The 20,486-nt window shown below is 41.6% G+C and overlaps 1 protein-coding gene across 5 annotated transcripts in view; it reads right to left on the bottom strand.

Moving 5' to 3' along the window:
• Positions 1-4,901: 4,901 nt before the first annotated feature.
• Positions 4,902-20,486, bottom strand: part of LOC117263640 (5'-AMP-activated protein kinase subunit gamma-2-like) — a 37,769-nt gene continuing 22,184 nt past the window's right edge. For 3 of the 5 annotated variants that reach the window (XM_033637216.2, XM_033637217.2, XM_033637218.2), the window contains 12 exons: positions 17,366-17,417; positions 15,632-15,738; positions 13,885-13,966; positions 12,839-12,897; positions 12,706-12,751; positions 12,540-12,594; positions 12,300-12,426; positions 11,392-11,557; positions 11,265-11,302; positions 11,000-11,146; positions 10,827-10,920; positions 4,902-6,318 (listed from right to left, as the gene is read on the bottom strand). In XM_033637216.2, coding sequence (XP_033493107.2) covers positions 6,287-6,318; positions 10,827-10,920; positions 11,000-11,146; positions 11,265-11,302; positions 11,392-11,557; positions 12,300-12,426; positions 12,540-12,594; positions 12,706-12,751; positions 12,839-12,897; positions 13,885-13,966; positions 15,632-15,738; positions 17,366-17,417 — 1,005 coding nt within the window. In that variant the 3' untranslated portion in view covers positions 4,902-6,286. Of the gene's footprint in view, positions 6,319-10,736; positions 10,921-10,999; positions 11,147-11,264; positions 11,303-11,391; positions 11,558-12,299; positions 12,427-12,539; positions 12,595-12,705; positions 12,752-12,838; positions 12,898-13,884; positions 13,967-15,631; positions 15,739-17,365; positions 17,418-17,761; positions 17,917-20,486 lie in introns of those variants that run through there. The other 2 variants (XM_033637219.2, XR_004502195.2) reach the window with 2 other exon arrangements.

Here is a 20,486-nt window from a genome sequence, read left to right as displayed (position 1 = left end):
ACTTGTCCATGTGTAGATGCATGTTATGTGAGCTGATTCAGTTGGTGGGTGTAGCTTGGTAAAAAGAAAATAGTTCCCACATGAAACTGCTCACAACAAGGTCTGTGGATTATCTAAGATAAGAAAGAGACATTGCTGTTGAGTTTTTTAAACATATTTTATCGGCGCTTTGAGCACCACAAGCCAAGTGCCATCTAGTTCCATTATATTGAAGAGAAGACAGACATCTCTACAGCCAATATCTCCAACACTCAGCAGCTCACACAGAAACAATCTAGACTGATAAACAGCACTACAAGTAAAAGATAAAATATGAATTTTTGATTTTGGGGTGAGCTCTCTCTTTAAGGAGAATACACATCACTTCACCTCACTGAGTCTGTTCAGTGAGGTTTTATGATCTCTCTGTGGAGGGTTTGTCTCGTGTTACTGTACTATATCAGCTTAACTTTTGTCAGCTTTGTGCTCCGATGATAACTCAGTGCTTTTTCTGTAAAATGTTGACCTGCCAGACTTAAATCTTGTCTCAGTTGTCACTATAAACCACCCCATTCTCATTACAGCAGCTCACAGTGTGTGATATTCCCAGTGATGTGTGTGTAAGAGAGAAGCAGACGGTGATTTGTGAGCAGGAGTAGGAACAGTTCAACAGCAATATACTGTAATTTTTTATATTCTCTGTGCATATATGAATGTAGGCGCCATGGTTGCTGTACTGTTTTATGTCTATAATCACAAACCTGTAGCACTTATAAGAAAAAAAGTGAATTGTGTTTCTGTTGTTTACTGCTATATCCACGATAAGCTAGCGGGATCATATTGTTCCTAATAAACCAGATTTCTCAAGCAGCTGCAGTCCAAGTTCATGTTGCGTCTGCTTCTTTATCGATTCTCCGCTTCGTCTCTGAGCGTGTCAGCAAGACAGAAAGAGAATAAGAGATGGTTTAGGTTGAGAGCGGTGTATCACCAGTGCTCTTTTGATTATCTGTTATCTATCCACAGCTGTGAACTGTAAGCTCGGCTGTGTCAACGTGACAGTCTCCTTGTTGAAGGACCGTGCAGGCGCAGCAGCCGCACCCCATCAGACATCAAAGCTGTCCCCAAACACTGCACTTGTCAGCCTCCCCTCTTCTGCTCCATGCGCTGCTAAACACGAGTGCAAAAACCCCAAATGCCCTGCGGCCAGGTTTTTTTTTTTTTTTTTTTACACCCCCTGCCTCTGTTCTGATCACACTTGTCTTCAAAGGCTACGGCACTGCTTGCTGCTCGGTGGAATCTGTGAAAAGCATGATGCAGTAAAACTAATGTTGAAAGAGTTGAGTGGGTGCGAGAAAATGAGGGAAGAGGAGTGAAAGAAAGTGGTGGTAGTGTGTGTGTGTGTGTGTGTAGATATATCCCTGAGGAGACCAACAGCGTAGGGAAGTTCATTTGGGCTGGCGCCCCACGCAATCCCTCCTCTCTCTCCCACTCGCCATGCATATAAAATGCATGACACGCTCTGAAGAGGAATTTTAAATCAAGCCCTAGACTTTCAAAAGAGAGTCCAGTGTGGGTGTGGATGGTGAATGTGTGTGTGTAAGAAAGAGATGGGCAGTGAGAAGAGGAGTAAGGGGGGGGTGGGGGGGGGGGAGATAGTGAAGCCCTCCTGCCTCTTCTGCTTTAGGGCTACAAGGTGTAGAGGAGGCTTTCCCAGCACTGGATATCACAGGGGAGATTGGGAGATCAAAGCAGATTGTCTGGAGTAAGTCTGGTCCAGTTTTACCCCTCATTTGGAAGTCCATCAGATCCACTCGTGGCACCTTTGCCTCATTTAGAGGCAACCTTAACTGCATTAAAAAACTTCCTGCTGAAATCTAGCAATTTCCTTAAAAAGAGATCAAAAAAAGGCACGCCTCTGAAATCATTCATGTCTTATTGGAATGTAAATATTCAATGAGAGAAGAGTTACTTATTACACCAAAATAGGATCAGCTGTAGGAGCTGATTTTCAGGCCTTTCACAGCCTCAACTGTGTGCTGCAGTGTCACCTTGTGGCTGCTCCTCAAACACCACAGCAGGGTTTAAAACATCAGTGCCGGGAGTCTGCAAACTTCCACCTCATCTCTGGGAAATGACAGCTGATTTCCCCCGAGCAGATCATCTTCAAATATAGAGGATGAACCATCAGCTGCTGCAGCGTTGGGCTGAAATAAAAACCAGCCTTTTCTCGGTACTCTCTGGCACCCGGTTGCCTATCCCCGCTCTAAAATATCCTCAGGGCAGCATGCCATGAAGAGAAAAGGCTCCAGGCTGAAGGCTCTACTGCTTACAGCTTTGGTGATGACTGTTCAGCCGTCTGTGGTTAGTGATAGTCTTAGAAATGTCTAATGACACAAAAAAAAAGTGTGAGACAAGCGTCTGAATCTCACTGAATATGGTCATCAGCAGGGGGGAGAAGACTTGGGAGGCAGGTGGTGTAAATGCCAACTACAGATTGTGTCTGTGATCAACAGTAAACACAAAAGGACCATTTGTTCAAAGCCTTCAAAAGTAAAGTTAAGCTCTTTAATGTGAAGTTACAGCACTGAGTTAGTGTACGTACCATGACACTGATTTCATATGAGTTTTGTGGAGTTTCTTTTTTTAGAGTTTGGTTGATGTGAAATAAAATGCAAAATTAGGAAAGTATTGCAACACTGTTATAGTAGTCCATCATGAAAATTAGGGATGCATGATACTGGACCGCTGCTCCACCTAACTGCAGAGAATCAAGTCTCTCCTGTAGTGGGTTTAACATATTTATTATGCCTCCTCTGACCGTGGGAGTTTGCCCATCCAGTCTATGTGTTTTTTTGGACTGAGAGAGGGCTTTCGACTGCATCCCTCGGGGAGTCTTGTAGGGAGTACTGCGGGATAACGGGGTACAGGGGTCGCTGCTACAGGCCATGCAGTCCCTGTATGACCAAAGTGAGAGCTGTGTCAGCATACTCAGCGTAAAGTCAAACACATTCTCAGTGAGAGTTGGCCTCCGTCAGAGTTGTCCCTTTTTACCGATCCTGTTTGTGATATTCAGGAACAGGATCTCGAGGTGCTGCCGGGGGAGGAAGGGGCCTGGTTTGGGAACCTCAGAACTGCATCTCTGCTTTTTGCAGACGATGTGGCTCTATTGACTTCATCACACTGTGACCTCCAGTATGCACTGAGGCGGTCTGCAGCCGAGTATGAAGCGGTCGGGATGAGAGTCAGCACCTCCAAATCTGAGGCCATGGTTCCGTGTCGAAAACCAGTGGATGGCCCCCTCCAGGTTTGGAGAGTTATTGCCTCAAGCAAGGGAGTTCAAGTATCTCAGGGTCTTGTTCACAAGTGAGGGTAGAATGGAGCTTAAGATGGGTCGGTGGTTTGGTGCGGCGTCTGCAGAGATGCGAGCTCTGCGCCGGAGCATTGTGGTGAAGAGGAAGCTGAGCCTCAAGGTCCATCTACATACAAACCCTCACCTATGGTCATGAGTCCTGGGTAGTGACCGAAAGAACAAGATCGCGGGATACATGCAGCCTAAATGAGTTTCCTCCGTGGGGTGGGTGGGCTCAGCCTTAGCGATAGGGTGAGGAGATCAGACATCAGGAGGGAGCTCGGAGTAGAGCCGCTGCTCCTTTGTGTTGAAAGGGGTCAGTTGAGGTGGTTCGGATATCTGATCAGGATCCTCCTGGGTGCCTCCCGTTAGAGGTGTTTCGGGCACGTCCCACTGGTAGGAGGCCCCGGGGCAGACCCAGAACACGCTGGAGGGATTACATACAGTATCTCATCTGGCCTGGGAACACCTTGGGGTCCTCCAGGAGGAGCTGGAAAGTGTCACTGGGGAGAGGGACGACTTTGCTCAGCCTGCTGCCCCTGTGACCCAGCACTGGATAAGTGGATGAAAATAAATGGATGGATGGACTGGGCAAAATAAGAAAAGTACTTCAACTTAGGTTACGCTTAAAACATGCCATATTTATTCTTATGCGACGACAACCACAACCAGGTCAAATCTGACCTATGTTGTCTAATTACTCACATAATAAAAGCTTCATCTTTTTTCCATTTTATTTGTATTTGGACAAGGATATATCATAAAGTGCACAAAATACTTAAGATATTTTACATAAACCCCTTTCCAGGTTTTATATACATGTACATATGGACAGAAAAGGGAAAAAAGTGAAGAGCCAAGTGGCTGTGGGCCACAACAAGGTCTTCAGGAAACCTTTCCGTCCTCCATCTACACTTCCCAAAGTATATACAATCATGTTAACTCTACCTCATCTATATTCACCCACATATCCACGTGTCCTTCCATCTCAATCATTCTAAATTTTTGTGTTTTAAAGCGTCATCTGATCAGTCATATTAGCAGAAATATTCATTCAGGCTGATGCTATTATTTCCTTTTAAAGCTTTTATCTGCCCATACTGGTGACATGCCAATATTACTGTGCATCCCAATTGAAAATAATTGTATGTATTAAAGAGGCTGGATCAGGATTAGATTAGATTGACATCTAAATTATGAATATTTTTGCAGATTAGCTGAAGCGCACATTAGCCCACTTCACACATTATGTAAGTAGATAATTTATAAAGTTAAACATGTCTGTCTAAAGAGCTGCGAATTATTGCCTGGACCAAAAAAAAAAAAAAAAGTCATAAAATGGTAAAAAAAAAAAATGGCCATCAGATTTTTTTTTAAAGCCAACATCTCCAAATATCTTGTGTTGCTCTGATTGAGAGAGTAAAAATGAATTAACCAGCAAGCAGAAAAGTCAAGAAAGATGTTTAAAAGTCATTAATAAATGGTTGAAATATCAAGTGTCATCACATTAAAGACACATCAAATAATAAAAACACATCTTTGGACCAGTTAAAACAAACTGAAGTCACCGCTGTAAAGTACATTCAGTGTCCATTTATTTTTCTGCAGCCAGAAAAATAGAAAAAGTAAAACAAAGGACATTCATACTGCTGAAGTGTAGTTTCTCATGCTTGCACATTTACAGTACATGTTGATCTGATACAAAGTCTCTTTGAACCGGACATATTGCCACAATATATTTACAAAAATAACATTAAAACTGCAGTATCTTTAAACATGTTGACACATTCATAAAAAATAAAGCTTTATGTGACACGTTTCCCGAAAACAATCTTATTTACAGTCATAGATGGAGATGAGTCCTGTCGAGCTACAGCTGAGACAGCCCAGTTGATTTGCATGTTCGCGGATTATCCTAAGCCTCAAAACATCTGAAAGTGAATGTAGAAAAAAAAAAATCGGTCTTGTAATACTGTAACAAAAATGCATCTTTAACTCACAATGACTACCGAGTACTCAATCATAACTCTTGGCTGACAGAATCCTTGTTGTTGTACAAGTGTATTTGCCTCTGACCACTGTGCGTCTTTGTGCTAAAATGATTGTGATTTTATTTGTGATAATCTTTTTAGAATTAGATTTAATCAGCAGAAATTCTTGACACTTCTGACATGGGTTAAAATCACAGAAAATGTAACCAAATAAAGAAAAATCTTTTTGAATGTCAAGTAGAAGATTGATTTGCCATCTAATTATTACACATTATTATCTTAACTGTTTAAAAAATGTCAAAAAATTGCACTCATTTGACAATAAAAAGTCGAGGGACTCAAATACTGTCAGTTTTAAGTTGTGTGGGCAGGGCGAACAAAAGGCACAAATAAAGATTAGGCATCAATCCCTCCATATTGGCACTGGGGAACGTTTTTTAATGACAACAGTCATAAAATGGCTACATTATAGGTGTAGTTTTGCTACTAAACAATAACTTGCATCTGTGAACGTTCACCTTTCTACACCAAATACAAGTATTCCCGGAGGTGATGACATCCAGTATCGACTACATAACGCGAATAAAAATCAACTGATGACAGCAGCATGATCGTAACAACACAACCCGAAACCCTCATTCATCAGAACCATTCTCGACTTCCCCACCTCTCCCCGGCAGGTGATCATTATGCGTGTGTATAAATACAGTATACTCTGTGTGTGTGCATCTGATCAGTGTTCAAAACAAACAAAAAATAAAACACTCAGAAAATCAATCCTCAGTGCAGGAACTCCACTTCATTCAGCTGTCTAGCTCTTTGGTTTCCAAGCCTCTATAGTGCATCAGTTGCAGGCGTCTCTGGGACCTTCAGACTGGCTCTGCTGCTCAGCCTCGCGCTCCCTACCTCAACATTCAAACTTATTTACTCCCACCACGTCTCAACTCCAGCTGATGCTTCCTCCCTCTCAGTCAGCCAGGTTCTCCTCCTTACAGGCATCTGTGGAAAAGGAGAAGGAGATCGAGGAGGAGTTAGGAAACAATCGGGACAAGATGCATGAATAAAATAACCGTGTCGTAGACAGGATTGGTTGTTTTGACCTTTTCATCCATGTTCAACATTAACATTTGTGCATAACTTCGGAGATATACTCGCTTTATAACCACGCACTCACACAGACAACCTGCTTTTGTTGTTCACATACTTGCCCTTGCACGATGCGCATTACTGGAGCAGGTCATGATGACTGCCTTGTGTATCCTGCGAGTGCTGGTTGTGCACATCCTCAGAAATTAACGCGACACATCTGCATGATGCAATACGCACATGAACGTAAGGGGAAGTTCGAGAATAACAGTCATCACTGTCACAATGTGCTCGATTTAGGGAAATGGTTCCAGATTTGTCCTTAGTCATTATTTCAAGCTCCACATAGTTAAATACATTCACCGTCATACTTGTGTTTGGCCATCTTGGTACTTAGATACTTTGCTGTCTCTGTCAAGTAGCTGTCCATTAGTCACTCAATCTATGGCAGGAAATGGCTCTTCAAAATAAAAGCACTGTGCTGGAAATTCACTGTACTTTAAACAGAAGTGTGTTTTTTGCAAAACTGACAAGTTTGCGAGTCAGTTGCGGTCTATTCAGAATCCACCCGCGACCCACTTTTGTACCGCGATCCATCAGTTGGGAACCAGTGATTTAGGGGACTTGCATATTATCTGCAAGGAGGTTACTATGCTGTTAATTCTGAGATCACGGCAGATAAAGCAACAGTGGTGCCATTGTGGATGGTATGTTACATCCCCTGATCATCAACATCATGACAACGGTGAATGTTTCTCACTGCCCCTACGGTTCATGTGCATATTGCAGACGCGACTGTGACGTCACCCACTGGTTTGTGGACCACCGTTTTGAAGCGTTGAGTTCAGCATTTCGGCTGTCGCCATCTTGTTCTTTTTGGGGCCAGAGGTGACCATATTTGAACAACAGGGTGGAGCTGTGACAGAGCAAGGGTTGGATCTGCTTAACAGACTGTAGAGATGCCTTGCAAACAGCCTGTCACTCAAGTGGCCTTAAATATACAGGCGCTCCTTTTCTCTACTTAACTCATTGTATGTAGTGCATAGTAGATGCCACCAGAGGTCAGTCTCCAGTCTCTACTGGTGCAACAGGTAGCTGGTGGTGGTGGGGATAACGTTACAGGACTGTAAACTGTCGGCCCCCAACAGTAGACCTAGAGATTGTGGGGAAAATACCGCCATATATTTTATACCCCGGCGAATTTTCATTAAAGGGAAATTTCGGTTTATTTCAACCTGTCTCCTATCGTCCTAAATTTGTTTCAAGTGACTAGTGACATAAAAATAATAGTTAGCATGTTAGCCGTTAGCCTAGATACAGCCGGGGCGCATAGTAGCGTCAGACCTGTTAAAACGTAAGTGAACGGGCAACCTTCAAGTGCAAAGTTAGTCCACTAAACAAGCTGAGAGATCGCTGCTTGTTCTCACGATATTTCGGCATGTTTACACGTTTACATGTTGTTTTCTGTATGTTCTCTCACATTTATCCTAACGATATGAGGCGGTCTTTGTGGGAAAAAAGTTTGTTTAGTGGACTAACTTTGCACTTGAAGGTTGCCTGTTCACTTACGTTTTAACAGGTCTGACGCTACTATGCGCCCCGGCTGTATCTAGGCTAACGGCTAACGGCTAACATGCTAACTATTATTTTTATGTCACTAGTCACTTGAAACAAATTTAGGATGATAGGAGACAGGTTGAAATAAACTGAAATTTCCCTTTAAGGTATGACGGCATGAACAATTTGACACTGTCCGAGAGTATTAGTTACAGAGACCAAAAGCATTTTTTGAACCAGACTGTAAACATGTTTATTTCTGCTGTTAAGTTGGACATTTTAACATGAGCATAGCCTATGGTCTCTGTTTTGGAGCCGGCCTAAAGCAGCCATTTGATGAACTGCACTTCCCGCGTTGGCTTCATTTTTAGCCTCAAAGGTTGCTGCTTGTGCAAATCCAGAAGGTCTATATAATCTCAGTTCTCTTGTGTGCCCTCCAGTGGATTCCTCCAGTAACATGCACAGTACATAGACAAGTATGTGAACAATTCTGTTTACGATGCAGCCAGTTGTCTACATGAATACAGGGTTAAAAATCGAGTATATCTTCTACCAACACTACCTCACCAATTTTTGGCAAACCTGCTTGTTCCAGGATATTTCTCAGCAAAAAGAGCCCCTCACACCATTTAGGCTTTAAAAACCAGACTAAATCTCTAGCTGGACAAACTTTCATACGTTCTACCAAAACATTTTCATGAATCAATATTTCTAGTAAATTTTAATGACTTTATTTTGCAAAACTTCCCACTTTAATGAGGATACAACCAGCAGCATAAAGTCAATAAAGGCAGGAGTAGGCTAAATTCTGCCCGCTTAACATAGATATGTCCGTCTAAAGTCAGCCTCCTGTTTTCAAAAACAAGATTTATCATTCTTTTTGAAGCTTGGAAAGACGGCCCCCATTGGACTCTGTTTAGACCCAGTGAGTAATTACAGCTGACTGGTCAGTTTCAACACTGAGGTTGTGTTACACACAAATAGGAAGGATATAAACATTTCAATAAAGCCTGGGCTGAAAACAGTGGACCTATCCTTTAAAGTGGAGAGTTAAACGCCTGTGTGTCATGTTTCCTCCACAACACTTCAGTGATCTGACGGCGTTACAGCCTGAGCGCACGGCAACGTCCAACACTGAAAGCGCCAAAATTATGCAGGCATCTGTTATTTGCTTTCAAGCGTATAAATACAAGACATGTTCACATCAAAGTGGAGCTCGCTACTGGCAAAATGCAATCACATCTACTAAAAGCCAAACGTAAATGAGCAGAATTTATAATAAGTAAAGCAGCTTATGCCTTAGTTTACATTCACAACCAACGTGTGATTCAACCCACTGTGGAAAACTTTGGTGCAGTTTTGAATTTGGTTTGTTTTTGTTTCATAAAGCCCAGTTATAATGGTTTTAAATGTAGAAACAATGAATCTGGCCCTGTTGTTTGCTGTAATTGTCTTCTTGTAGTTCACAGACTCAAATCAGGGTTCCCACTCTTTCCTAGAGACACTTTTCCAGGACATTTTCAGTGAAGATCTAGTTAGTATGAGACAGGGATCACGCCATACACTAATATATTTCTTTCTATGGAAGTCTCATTGATAAGACGTGCGGTGAAAGGCTATAACTTATCTATTAAATCATCTCTTGCGTGCATGAATAATGCAAATACATCTGCAAATGTAAAGCACTTCACTTTATTAGTACTGCTGCAGAGCCGATTCAAAACGTGCCTGTTCAGAACAGGCCGATTGATTGGCCTCCTGTAATGCTGATTGCAGCTCGCTGATCTAAACGCTCGACACTGACACTAACATTAATCAGAGTTTCGGATGCTTAAGCTCTGAGGTCATTTTACCTGTATGTGACATGACTTAGAGGTGTGTTCACAGCGTTCCCACAACTTAATCGTGAGCAGCCAATTCAAAATTTTCTCGTCCATAAAATAGCATTGAACGTTAACACGATCCTAAACATATCTTAGCCCATTTCAGATGGCAGTGTTATCCGTTTTGGGGAGCGCTGATAGATAGCCTTATAATTAATTCTCAGCTAAAGCAAAATAGGAGAATGCTGAAAATATTTTCGAGGAAAACACCAGATCTTTCCACGTGTTTCCATGAATGGATAATTGGTCAGCTGCTATCCAGGTTTTCTAGGATGCATGGTAACCCTGTCTGATATTTAAGTTAGGAATACATGAAGGTATCGCTTAATATGAGAATCTCCTGGTCTTGATTCAACACATTTCCCTCATTTTGACACCAAGTTCGGTTCAGTTTTATCCTCAGTTCAGGGTGGTGAGTTTGACTTTCATCCTCACATCCATAAAGCATCAAAGTGTGTTTGAATCTCATTCTCATTCCCAACAAAGTGCACCACTTCTCTCTCAATTAGGGTATCTGGTGCAAACTCCAATATGGCCGACAGATGAATACGTGTATAGATAAATGAACTATATTTTACAATAATCCACTCTCAAAATGCTCTTGAGAACATCCTCTTAACCAACTTGAAGAATACTTGCTTTGTAATGAAAAACAACCTTCCTACAGGTAGATATCGACTATATATTTAAATGCACTGCTAAGAGAAGATATGAATTTTGTTTTTGGCCTGACAGAAGATGACAGCGTCTTCATTCTACCCCCAAAAATCCACACCACACAGCTGCACACAGCAGCATCCAGCAGGACAACCAGGACATCAGGCACCATGTCTCCTTGCAGCCAGCTACAGGCGACAACCAGCCAGGGGCCAAACAGGTGCATTTCCCTACCTGGGACAGGGTTAGAGGGCGGGGTGGGGGAGAGAGCTCAGGGTCCAGGACAGAGGGGGAGTTGGGGCTAGCGATTCTGAGCATCTATACCTGCAGGGCTGAGCACCAGGGCCTGGAGGATGTCTGAGAGGGAGACGATGCCCTCGATGCTGGAGCGCTCGTCCACCACCACCAACCGATGCACCTGGCGGAAAACACACATTACAAATTAATTTCTGGATATCTAAATGGAAGCGTATGTCTCAGTGTTTTCAATATCTCACTTCAGCTTTGACTATTCTGTCCACAATGGTCTCCATTGTTTCCATTTTATGGCACTTCATGACTCCTTCGAAGTACTGGGAGCGATGTTTCAGAGCCTGCGTCACTGTGATGTCCAGGTTGTTGTACGTCTTCTCAGCAGCCAAGTTCTACACAAACATTAAAATGCATTGTAGAAAGTGAGACAGTAAATCACAGACTAGCTCAGCGACTACTATGTGGTATTTTGTCTCTTTAAAAACAGAAATTGTAGAAAAGTCAACTTACAATCACGTCAAACTTGGAGTAAATATCCACAACCTTGCCTTTAACAGGACATAAAGAACTCCAGTCAGTAATTTAATTTAACATTAATATTATTAAACTGTGTCAACACTGAAGTTTGTGATCTTACCCGACTCGTCCACCACAGGCAGGGCGGACACTCGTCTCTCCACAAAAATGTTGAGAGCTTTGATGATGGGCGTGTTCGGGTGGATAAAAGCGATGTCGTGGTACGAGCCAATGCCCAGCTCGCCGAGAGTCTGCTTCATGAAAGCTGGCTTTGGCATTTCACACATCTGGAGAGCACAAATATACACACAATGAGTGTTGAGTGAAAAGTAAATCTTAGCTATGCTCTTTTAATAGCCAGACTCCATTGACAAAAAGAGCAATTTTACCCCCCTGAGCACAGGAGCTGCTGGTCCACTGCTGCCTTAATCAGATAGTTTGCTTGTGTAGTTGTGTGACTTTGGTGTCTTAAAGGGTTAGTTCAGATTCACCAAAGTCACAATATAACACAGACAAACTACCGATTGATGCAGAGGTAGATCAGCAGCTCCTGTGCTTTGAGAGCTAAAATTACTACTTTTGTCAATGGAGTCTGGCTTTAAAGAGAGCATGGATAATATTCACTTTTAGTTCAGTTACCTGTCAGAAAGGACTTCCTGTTTGGGAAGTACTGAGCTTATGACTGGATAAATGAGACTTGGACTATACTGCACGAGTTGTGTGAGAGTTTGCAAAGTGGTAGTTTTGCTGTTGTCAAATGTGGTGCGAGAAAACAAAGCTTTCTTTACGGATTCAACGTAACACGGGGTGATTAATTGATATATAAGTGGTCGTCTGAGGGTGAAGTATTCCTTTAAGGGCACATTTTATAAATGTCCACATTGACCACTAGAGGGCAGCAGACAAATGAAAGTGGGGACAAGAGGACAAAGTTCCCAGCTCAAGTAATAATAACAACCCATCACATAAATTAAATTGCACAAGCTAACTAACTCACAGACAGACTAACAGTGACTGTGTTGGACTCACAAAAAGCTGGAGGAACTTGAGGATCCTCTTGTGTGTGAGAATATAAAGTGCATTCCCCGTGACGGGGTCGATGACAGGCAGGCGGTGAATTTTGTTTTTGATGAGGGTGTACACTGCATCAAAAAGGCTGCAACACAAAAAAAACACAATGACCAGTTACAAGGAGCACACATCAGTTCACACACATAGGAAAATATGTAAAAACACAAAGATTCATTATTCATAGTCAGACAACCGCACCTTGCATCAGGCGATATGTTGACCAGAGGTTTGAATGTTGCTTGAAGGTAAACCTCTGTAGCAAGAAGTAAAATACTGAAGTGTTTTTTAATCTGCTTATAAAACAGTAATAAAATCCTACATTATGCATGCTACAGAAACATAACAGTATAATCATGGTGCTAACCTCTCCATGTCTCAAGCTTATGTTCCTCCAATTCATATATTTGCACCTGAAACACAAGAAATAAACAAAGTAAACAGAGAGATCCTCAACGGACCGAAATCTAATGCAAATATCATCTGTTGAGTGGACCTACCATCGGTGACTTATAGTATCTGTGTAGTATGATGATGAAATCTGTGATTGTCAGCATTCCTGCAATGAAAACGAACAATGAAGCAAACTGGATCTACAAACATTGAGCGCTGTGCCTGCAGGCATTGTGCGATTGGATAGAAGAGACAGCGCTTACAAAGGCGTGGTCCAAACAACACATCAATGACTGCCTCCCCTCCCCTCGCTTTATCCTCACGCTGACTTGGCATTCATTATTCATCACAGGCTGACTTGCAATAAACTCTACGCAGGAAAAAAATACAGAACAAAGCCGATTCACTGCTGGTTTGGCTTTTGACACTCCCTTACTAACAGAGTCCGCTGTGATTTTTTTTTTTTATTATTAAATATTATTTTCAGCCTCTCAGAGCTCTGGTCTGGAGAGGAGTCACTGCTGTTTTTAATAGTTTACAAAAGCTCAAATAACTTCTGCTCAATACAGCATTGCACCTAATTAGAAATAACCTGCAGCATTAATACACAGCGTCTCTTCTGTATTCATTTAGCAATGGCGCACAAGCACAGCAGGAGAAATCACGCCGTTTTTCTAAAAATGTGGACTCAAAATACGTAGCCTGCACCCGGAAGTGTCATAAAAATATGCAAGAGTCTAATCTATAGAGTTAGTAAGAAGAATACAGGCATCTAAATATTGTTTGTCCTGCAAAATTTACATTTAAATGCTAAACTGTCTGGTCTTTGGAGGTAGTATTTGTCTGAAAGCTTAGCCTTTAAATCTGCAATGTACAAAATGTGTATTTCTTACTTTAACCAACCTCCTTTAACTTTTTTAAACTTCAAACTCAATGTTAAACATGCTCAATTTAAACCTGAACAGCCACAAATATCAGAAATAAAACTAGAAAACCGTAAACTAGGAAAACTGTGTCAAATGTGGCAGTTCAATATCCAAGATTCTTTAAATACTATTATAGAAAACTATCTAAAATATATATTTTAGTATGTGACAACAGCAGCACAAAAAGGCCATAAAGTTAGTTGTGTGACAGGTTTTGCTGTTCTTACCCACAAAGCTTTGCTTCTCTGTGTCCCATAGTGGAGCAGCCCGCACACCGTTGGCTACCAAGGCAAAGAACGCTTTCTTCACCTGTCAAGCAACAGTCGAGATCACACACACACACACAAAAAAAAAAACAATTAGATTATACACGTTATCTTTTATGGAGCTGAAACACGTGGTTTGTGTATTTGTACCGCACTGTCACGTTACAGGAGTCGAGGTACAGGCAACACAGTCCGGTACACGCAGCCTCTCGCAGAATACACAGTATATAAATTGATGGACGTGATGCAGAACCAAGGTTCGTTAATGCCAGTTCTGCCCAGAAACTTTGGGCAACCTTGAGTGAAACACACTATGGCACGCGTAAATGAAACTACAGAGCTGGAATACCGGTCTGCAGGTTCCCTGTCAGCTGCAATCAGGTCACAACGAAGTGTGCTGGGATTTGAAGCCAATTTTCGTAGTGGCTAAACAGCTGTACTGCGATTTCCAGGGTCCATCACGTGATGCTGTTGGTTCCAAAAAGAGTATTTCCCATATTTAAATCAGTAGTGTCACAGCTCCCGCAAAATGACTTCTTCCACTATCAAGCTTTAATCCATTCAGTCTGATTACATTTAGAAAGTCTAAAAGAGCTCCTTTATCCTCGTTCAAGTTATCGGAGTACTGCTGCTTGGCCAGTGGAAGTTGGTCACTCAGCCACGCTCGGTGGCCCCAAGCCTCTAATGCGCCTGCTCTATGGACCCAAATTTGACTTTCTATTCCATATATTTTGGTATTTTCAATTCCATAGCATGAGAGATGCTTTTCAGTTTCATAGCCTGTTGTGACATGTTGCCTTTTGGGAAAGTGTTTGTTCACTGTAATGAAAACAATTCACCAAAGTTGCCTGTAGGTAAAATGCTACCTCAGTCCCCAGGAAGAGGACTGTGTCTGTCTCTGACACTCGCACAGCTGTCTGTCAAAAATACATGAGAAGAAATGCATCCTTATGATTTTTTCCCCCTGCTGTACTAAAGTGTGACTGCTAAACCTGGGTATAAACTCAACTGTGACTTCTGTGTACCATTACACCCCAACTTCTTCTATTAGTCTGCAACAACTCTGATAATTGATCAAACAATTCAGTAGGCAAATCAAGCAAAAATGGCAAATATTTACTGATCTTTGCTTCTTAAATGTTAAGATTTGCTGCTTTTGTGTGTTTGAAAGGATTTTAACTTTAAATACCTTCAGGTTTTGGATTGTAGGTCAGACAAAACAAGAGGTTTCAAGATGCCACTTTGGACCATTTCATTGACATTTTACAGACTGAACAATTTAGGGACAAAAATGATTGACATATTAATCTCTAATCAAAAATAATCTTTGGTCTGTCTGATGACCTTTCTTTGTTTCCATGACATTCTTAGGACTAAGCTGTGATGTATTTTGTAAACTCTTGATTTCTTTGCGCTGGTTTTAATATTTCCACTTCTGTCAGATAAGGGCTCTTAGCTCTAACCTTTACTGGATTTAGTGGTTGAAGATCAACACATCAAAGAGGTCAGGTCTCCCCAGGATTACTGTTTAACAGCTTTATGACAATTTCATCAACCATTTCACAGAGACTGCTCTGAGGCAAATACACCGGCCAAATTTACTGAACATTAACTTCGGCTGAATGTCTCCCTTGGTTCTCAACCTCGACCACGTCACATAAAGGTCTGTCTGCAGGCAAGAGACACTTCACTTTGTCATGATACTAACTTGGAGTGCTGTGTCGAACACAACCAGCTTGGAGCTTGTGGGGATGATGTCGTAGCACTTGTGGGATTTCATGAAGCGCATGTAAATATCACTCTCAGGTTCAGCAGCTGTGAGAACAAAAAGGGAGGGAAAATACTTTTAGAGGAAGGAGAAATCTCACAGGGAATATATAATGAGAGCCTGGAAACACAACACACTCTGAGAGCCTAAACAACCATTACGGGTCTGGACCACTTACAGCCACTTTACTGCTCCATCTTACCGATAATTAAGATCTGCTTTTGGCACCAACCAGACAGAAACAGTGGAAAAACACAGATAACAATGTACTTTAAGTCATTCACTGATGATGCAGATTGAAGATTACAGTATTGTGAAACAAAATAAGATTAGCGACAAAATAAAATGAATATTTAGGTATCTGCCATAAAGTAAATATAGAATATTTGCTTGTGTGTATATTACTGTAAATTTAAAGAAATAAATCCTGTACAGTCAACCGAGCAATTTAAAGACATCGTTTTTACTGTACAATAATTTATGTAATAATTCAACTGCTGCAATATTGATTTAAGTATCCCATATGATGCACATAATGTACATATTTCTAATGTTCCTATTTACATATAAATTGTTTGTACACAGTAGCATAATAAACCTATTTTATAAGTCTAAAAATTTCACATACTAGTTTTATATGTTGTCGCATAATGCACATACGTCTATATTTTTACATACTTGGCTTAACGCACATATATTTTATATTTTTACAGGTCATATACTGAAAATAATGCACATTTTCATTTATTTTACAGAATTTACTTGCATAATGGACATATTTTTTTCACACCTGACACACATAATAAACAATGATGCTTTTAATCTTTTTTTTTTTTACATGCTTTAAATTCTTACCATATTTTATCATTTCAAATACTTTACGTACTTGTTTTATACATTGTAGCAAAGTGCACACACTTTTATATTTTTACATACTTTACATACTTAGTATAATGCACATATTTTTATATTTTTACATAATTTATATTTTTAAAATAATGCACATATTTACTTTCTTCTACACACTTAACTTAGCATAATGTACTTTTTAAAAAATATATTTTACATACCTCACATAATAAACATACTTTTTATATGTTTTACATTCTTAGCATAATACACATATTTTATCATTTCAAATACTTTACATACTAATGTTTAATGAAAAATCTCTGGGGTCTGGGTACTAGCCATTTGTTATTATATTTCTTGGATGTTTTACAGACTGAATGATTATTCAACCAAAAATATTTAAAATAATTATTTTTACTCGTCAGTTTCAGCCTCGAATGCTGCAGGAAGATAACTTTTATTTACAATAATAATGCAAATAATCTCTAGCATTCCACAGGTTTGTGTCTTTATGAATTAAGACTGCTGTGTAAAATTCCCGTTAAAAAAATATTAATTTAGATCTGTTATGATGACAGCAGCCTGTGGAGGAAACTCCTTCAATTCGTGGCACAATTCATAGCTGATGAATCACTGAATCTGTGAGGTAAGGACTGAGCAGACGCTGCACACGGCTCTGACATCTGTATCATCGTCTCTTTTGGCTCCAAACAGCTGGAATACCTCTGATACCCTGATGTCACCTTTACATTCCAGCACTGACTGCATTGAAGATAGTAAAATAGAGCAGTGGGTCAGCAGAAAACGCAGTGGGACACTTACCATCATCATCTAGTTCAAGTTTCTCCAGCATGCCTTCGAATAAACCGTAGACCTGTGAGAGGAGAAGAGGCAGAAGTGTGCGGTGAAGATCGCAGCAAATCCTCTCAACAACACGCGGCAGCGCAGGACAAAACTTTGCTGTGGATTGTGAGTGAGCAGCTGGGTGAAGCGACTTTTCCCCCCGCGGCCCCAGCAGACTGATCACACCGAGCGCGGTGCGCAAAACACCCAAACATCAACAACAAGGCGTCGCGCGCCACCGGCGTTTCACCGCTTCATAAATCTCCTCCGGCTCCGCTAAATATACTGAGCTAACGTGACATGAACCTTGTGCCGCGGAGCTTCAACTTCAGTAGCACATTATTATTAGACTACAACACACCCCTTGAAACTCACAGTGGAACAGTCCTGATCCATTTGCTGCAGTAGGGGGGACCAATGTCTACGCGCCGCTCCACCAGCCGCTCCACCAGCCGTGTGAGGATTAATCCCACCACAATAAATCAACTGAGCCCTTTGTGACTGTTATAATCTGCCAAACAACACTCCCCGCAGTAAAAGTCTCTCACTTTGCAGTGTGGAGAGAAACCAGGAAGCTCCACGCGCCGTGGACACACCTCTCCATGCAGAGCAACCTGAGCGCTTCGCCATATTAGGAAATCCCTTACGTTGCTTAGCAGCAAGAAGCTGGGGATGCCTTGTCACATCCTCAGAGTTAATTTCTTCTGACAAAACGAGCAACATGGCTGAGCTCCACAAAAGCAACTCTTTGGTGCCTCTGCAGCAGCATGAGAAAATAAATGGCATGCAAATTGAGTTATTTGCATCTTGCACACAAACTAGGAGACTTCCCAGCGTGAAATATGCTGTGTCATGCTGAGAGATTTGCATACTCAAAAAGTGTGCTTGTTGAGACATGATTTCCCTGGGTCCCTAATTTGAAAGTGTATTCACAACAAGCCACTGCAGCAGTGTGAGAAAGGCTGCATACCTGCTCTGTGATGCTACACAGTTCCCCAGAATTGCCCTGCAATGGTGACACAGCGCTTCTCTCGCCAAAAACCTCCTCCTGCACTTCCATAAATCTTTCCCTGCTGCATCACAGCGGGCACGTAGCCTGCTTCAGTATTACAGCAAACTCCAGGGAGGCAGACGTACACAAACCCATTACGTTAATTGCTTTTGATATTGGATTTAGCAGAAAGTAAACTACAGTATCAGAAGATTATATTTTTGAGCCTCTGTTATGAATGATGGAGAGGCTGACAGGCACTGACTCATCACTCTTCAACCACACTCACGAGGCCTTGGTGTTCATATCCACCGTATACAACGTTGGTGATGATATATTGATTTACCCTCTCTGGTTTGAATCCACAATCACTCAGAGCAGACAGGTCAAGGCAGACCCTCAGGTAATTATTCATTAAATGGGCGGCTAGCTGTGGGAAATCTGATATCACATCCTGACTCAGACTGTGGTGAATTCTAAATAAAACCCACAATGAAAAACCCTTGTGACAAAACCCTGAACTACTTCCCAGCTGTTTAACAGACGATCATTCACCCGTTTCCTCAAATGTCCCATTCTGTTTGAGATACTGCTTCAGTGCAGAGACAATATTTATATTCTCACGGCAAATAGAGCAAACACAACCCTGTTGACACACAGCATGCTCCGGCGTCACAGCCTGAATTTAAGGGATTTGCATCATCCATGCTTTCTGTTCACCACTGCCCAAGTAAACCCTTATGGCGCTGAGTAAAGCAGTGCATGACTCATGGACAGACTGCTATGTTGCCACAAATAAAAGATTCGTTTCAACATCATGTGATCCACGCTGTATTTACCACTACTTTGAAAAAACATAGCTACAGTATAACTGATATTAAAGTAGGGCAAAGTACAGTATTTGACCTGCATACTGTACCTCTCTTTTATTCAAGCAAAAGCAAAAAATTTCTCACGTATTTTAGGAATTCACATGCATATGCTATTCCTACGCCCCAGGGACACTTAAGTCAATACTTGTTAACTCAGACCACCCTCTCCTAAAGCTATGGAGAGGTGACTTTTACACTAGTCTTATACCTGTGCTGTGAAATCTCTCTGCTCCATGCGCAACATTTATGTTTGTGCTCTGACTTTCATGACTGGTAAAAGCAGTCACACCTCATTGTATTTGACTGAGTCATACCCGCAATAAAGGAATACTTCACCCACAAAGTGATCATTCTTTGTATGTCAGTGACTCACCCTGTGTTGCGCCGTGTTTGTGAAGAAAACATTGTCGTGTCTACGATGAATGAAAACTCAAGAACTGCAAAAAACACTCAATGAATAACAGTAAAAGGGGGCTGTGCTACAGCAAAACTATATCAAACATCAGTCTACAAACTCTCACACAACTCACACAGTATAATCCAAGTCTCGTTTATGCAGTCGTATGATCATTACTTCCCAAACACATGCATTTTCACAAAAAAGTATTTAAAGCCCAGTTCAGACAAAAGATTCGCGACGAAACGAAACCATTTTAGAACATTGCACAGAAAAGTTGCAGCAGTGTGAACTGGCCATCTGAGCTCAACTCGAGCCAGCTGATGGTGTCACCTGCAACTCAGCTGGTCTAATCACCAGCAGCTGGTTTTAGAACTTACGGCACGTCACCTGTTTCTACAGCCAGTCGGCTTGTAGTGACGTCCGCTGGTCAAGGCAAAATGGCAGCAGACGACGTGTTCGCTAAGCCGAGCCCTCTGTTTCCGTCCTCACGTGTGCCGGTGTCGGACGGTGGGTCGCTGCTGCTGCTCCCTGTACATGCTCATGCCCCCTCACACACACACATTCTCATTGACCAACTAACTGGCGCTGCTTGCTTATATTACAGTGGTGTATTTGTTATGAATACCGTTTCATCGCTACTACAAATGCAACTGTAGCCAGTATCTCACTATCACTATCCTCATTCATATTTTAAGAAGCTACAAATTATATTCAGCCACAAAATAAACCTGAAAAGCTGCAAATCAGAACAGAAGTACAGAGAGTTGTTGCATAGAGATGATATACCACCTCATCTAGTTGAGTTGGTGAGAACCGGCAGGTTTTTAGAACGTTGCA

The sequence above is a fragment of the Epinephelus lanceolatus genome, chromosome 12 (assembly GCF_041903045.1).
Source record: "Epinephelus lanceolatus isolate andai-2023 chromosome 12, ASM4190304v1, whole genome shotgun sequence".
Lineage (NCBI taxonomy): Eukaryota > Metazoa > Chordata > Actinopteri > Perciformes > Serranidae > Epinephelus > Epinephelus lanceolatus.
Note: the sequence above shows the minus strand (reverse complement) of the source record. Positions and strands in the feature narration are given on the sequence as shown.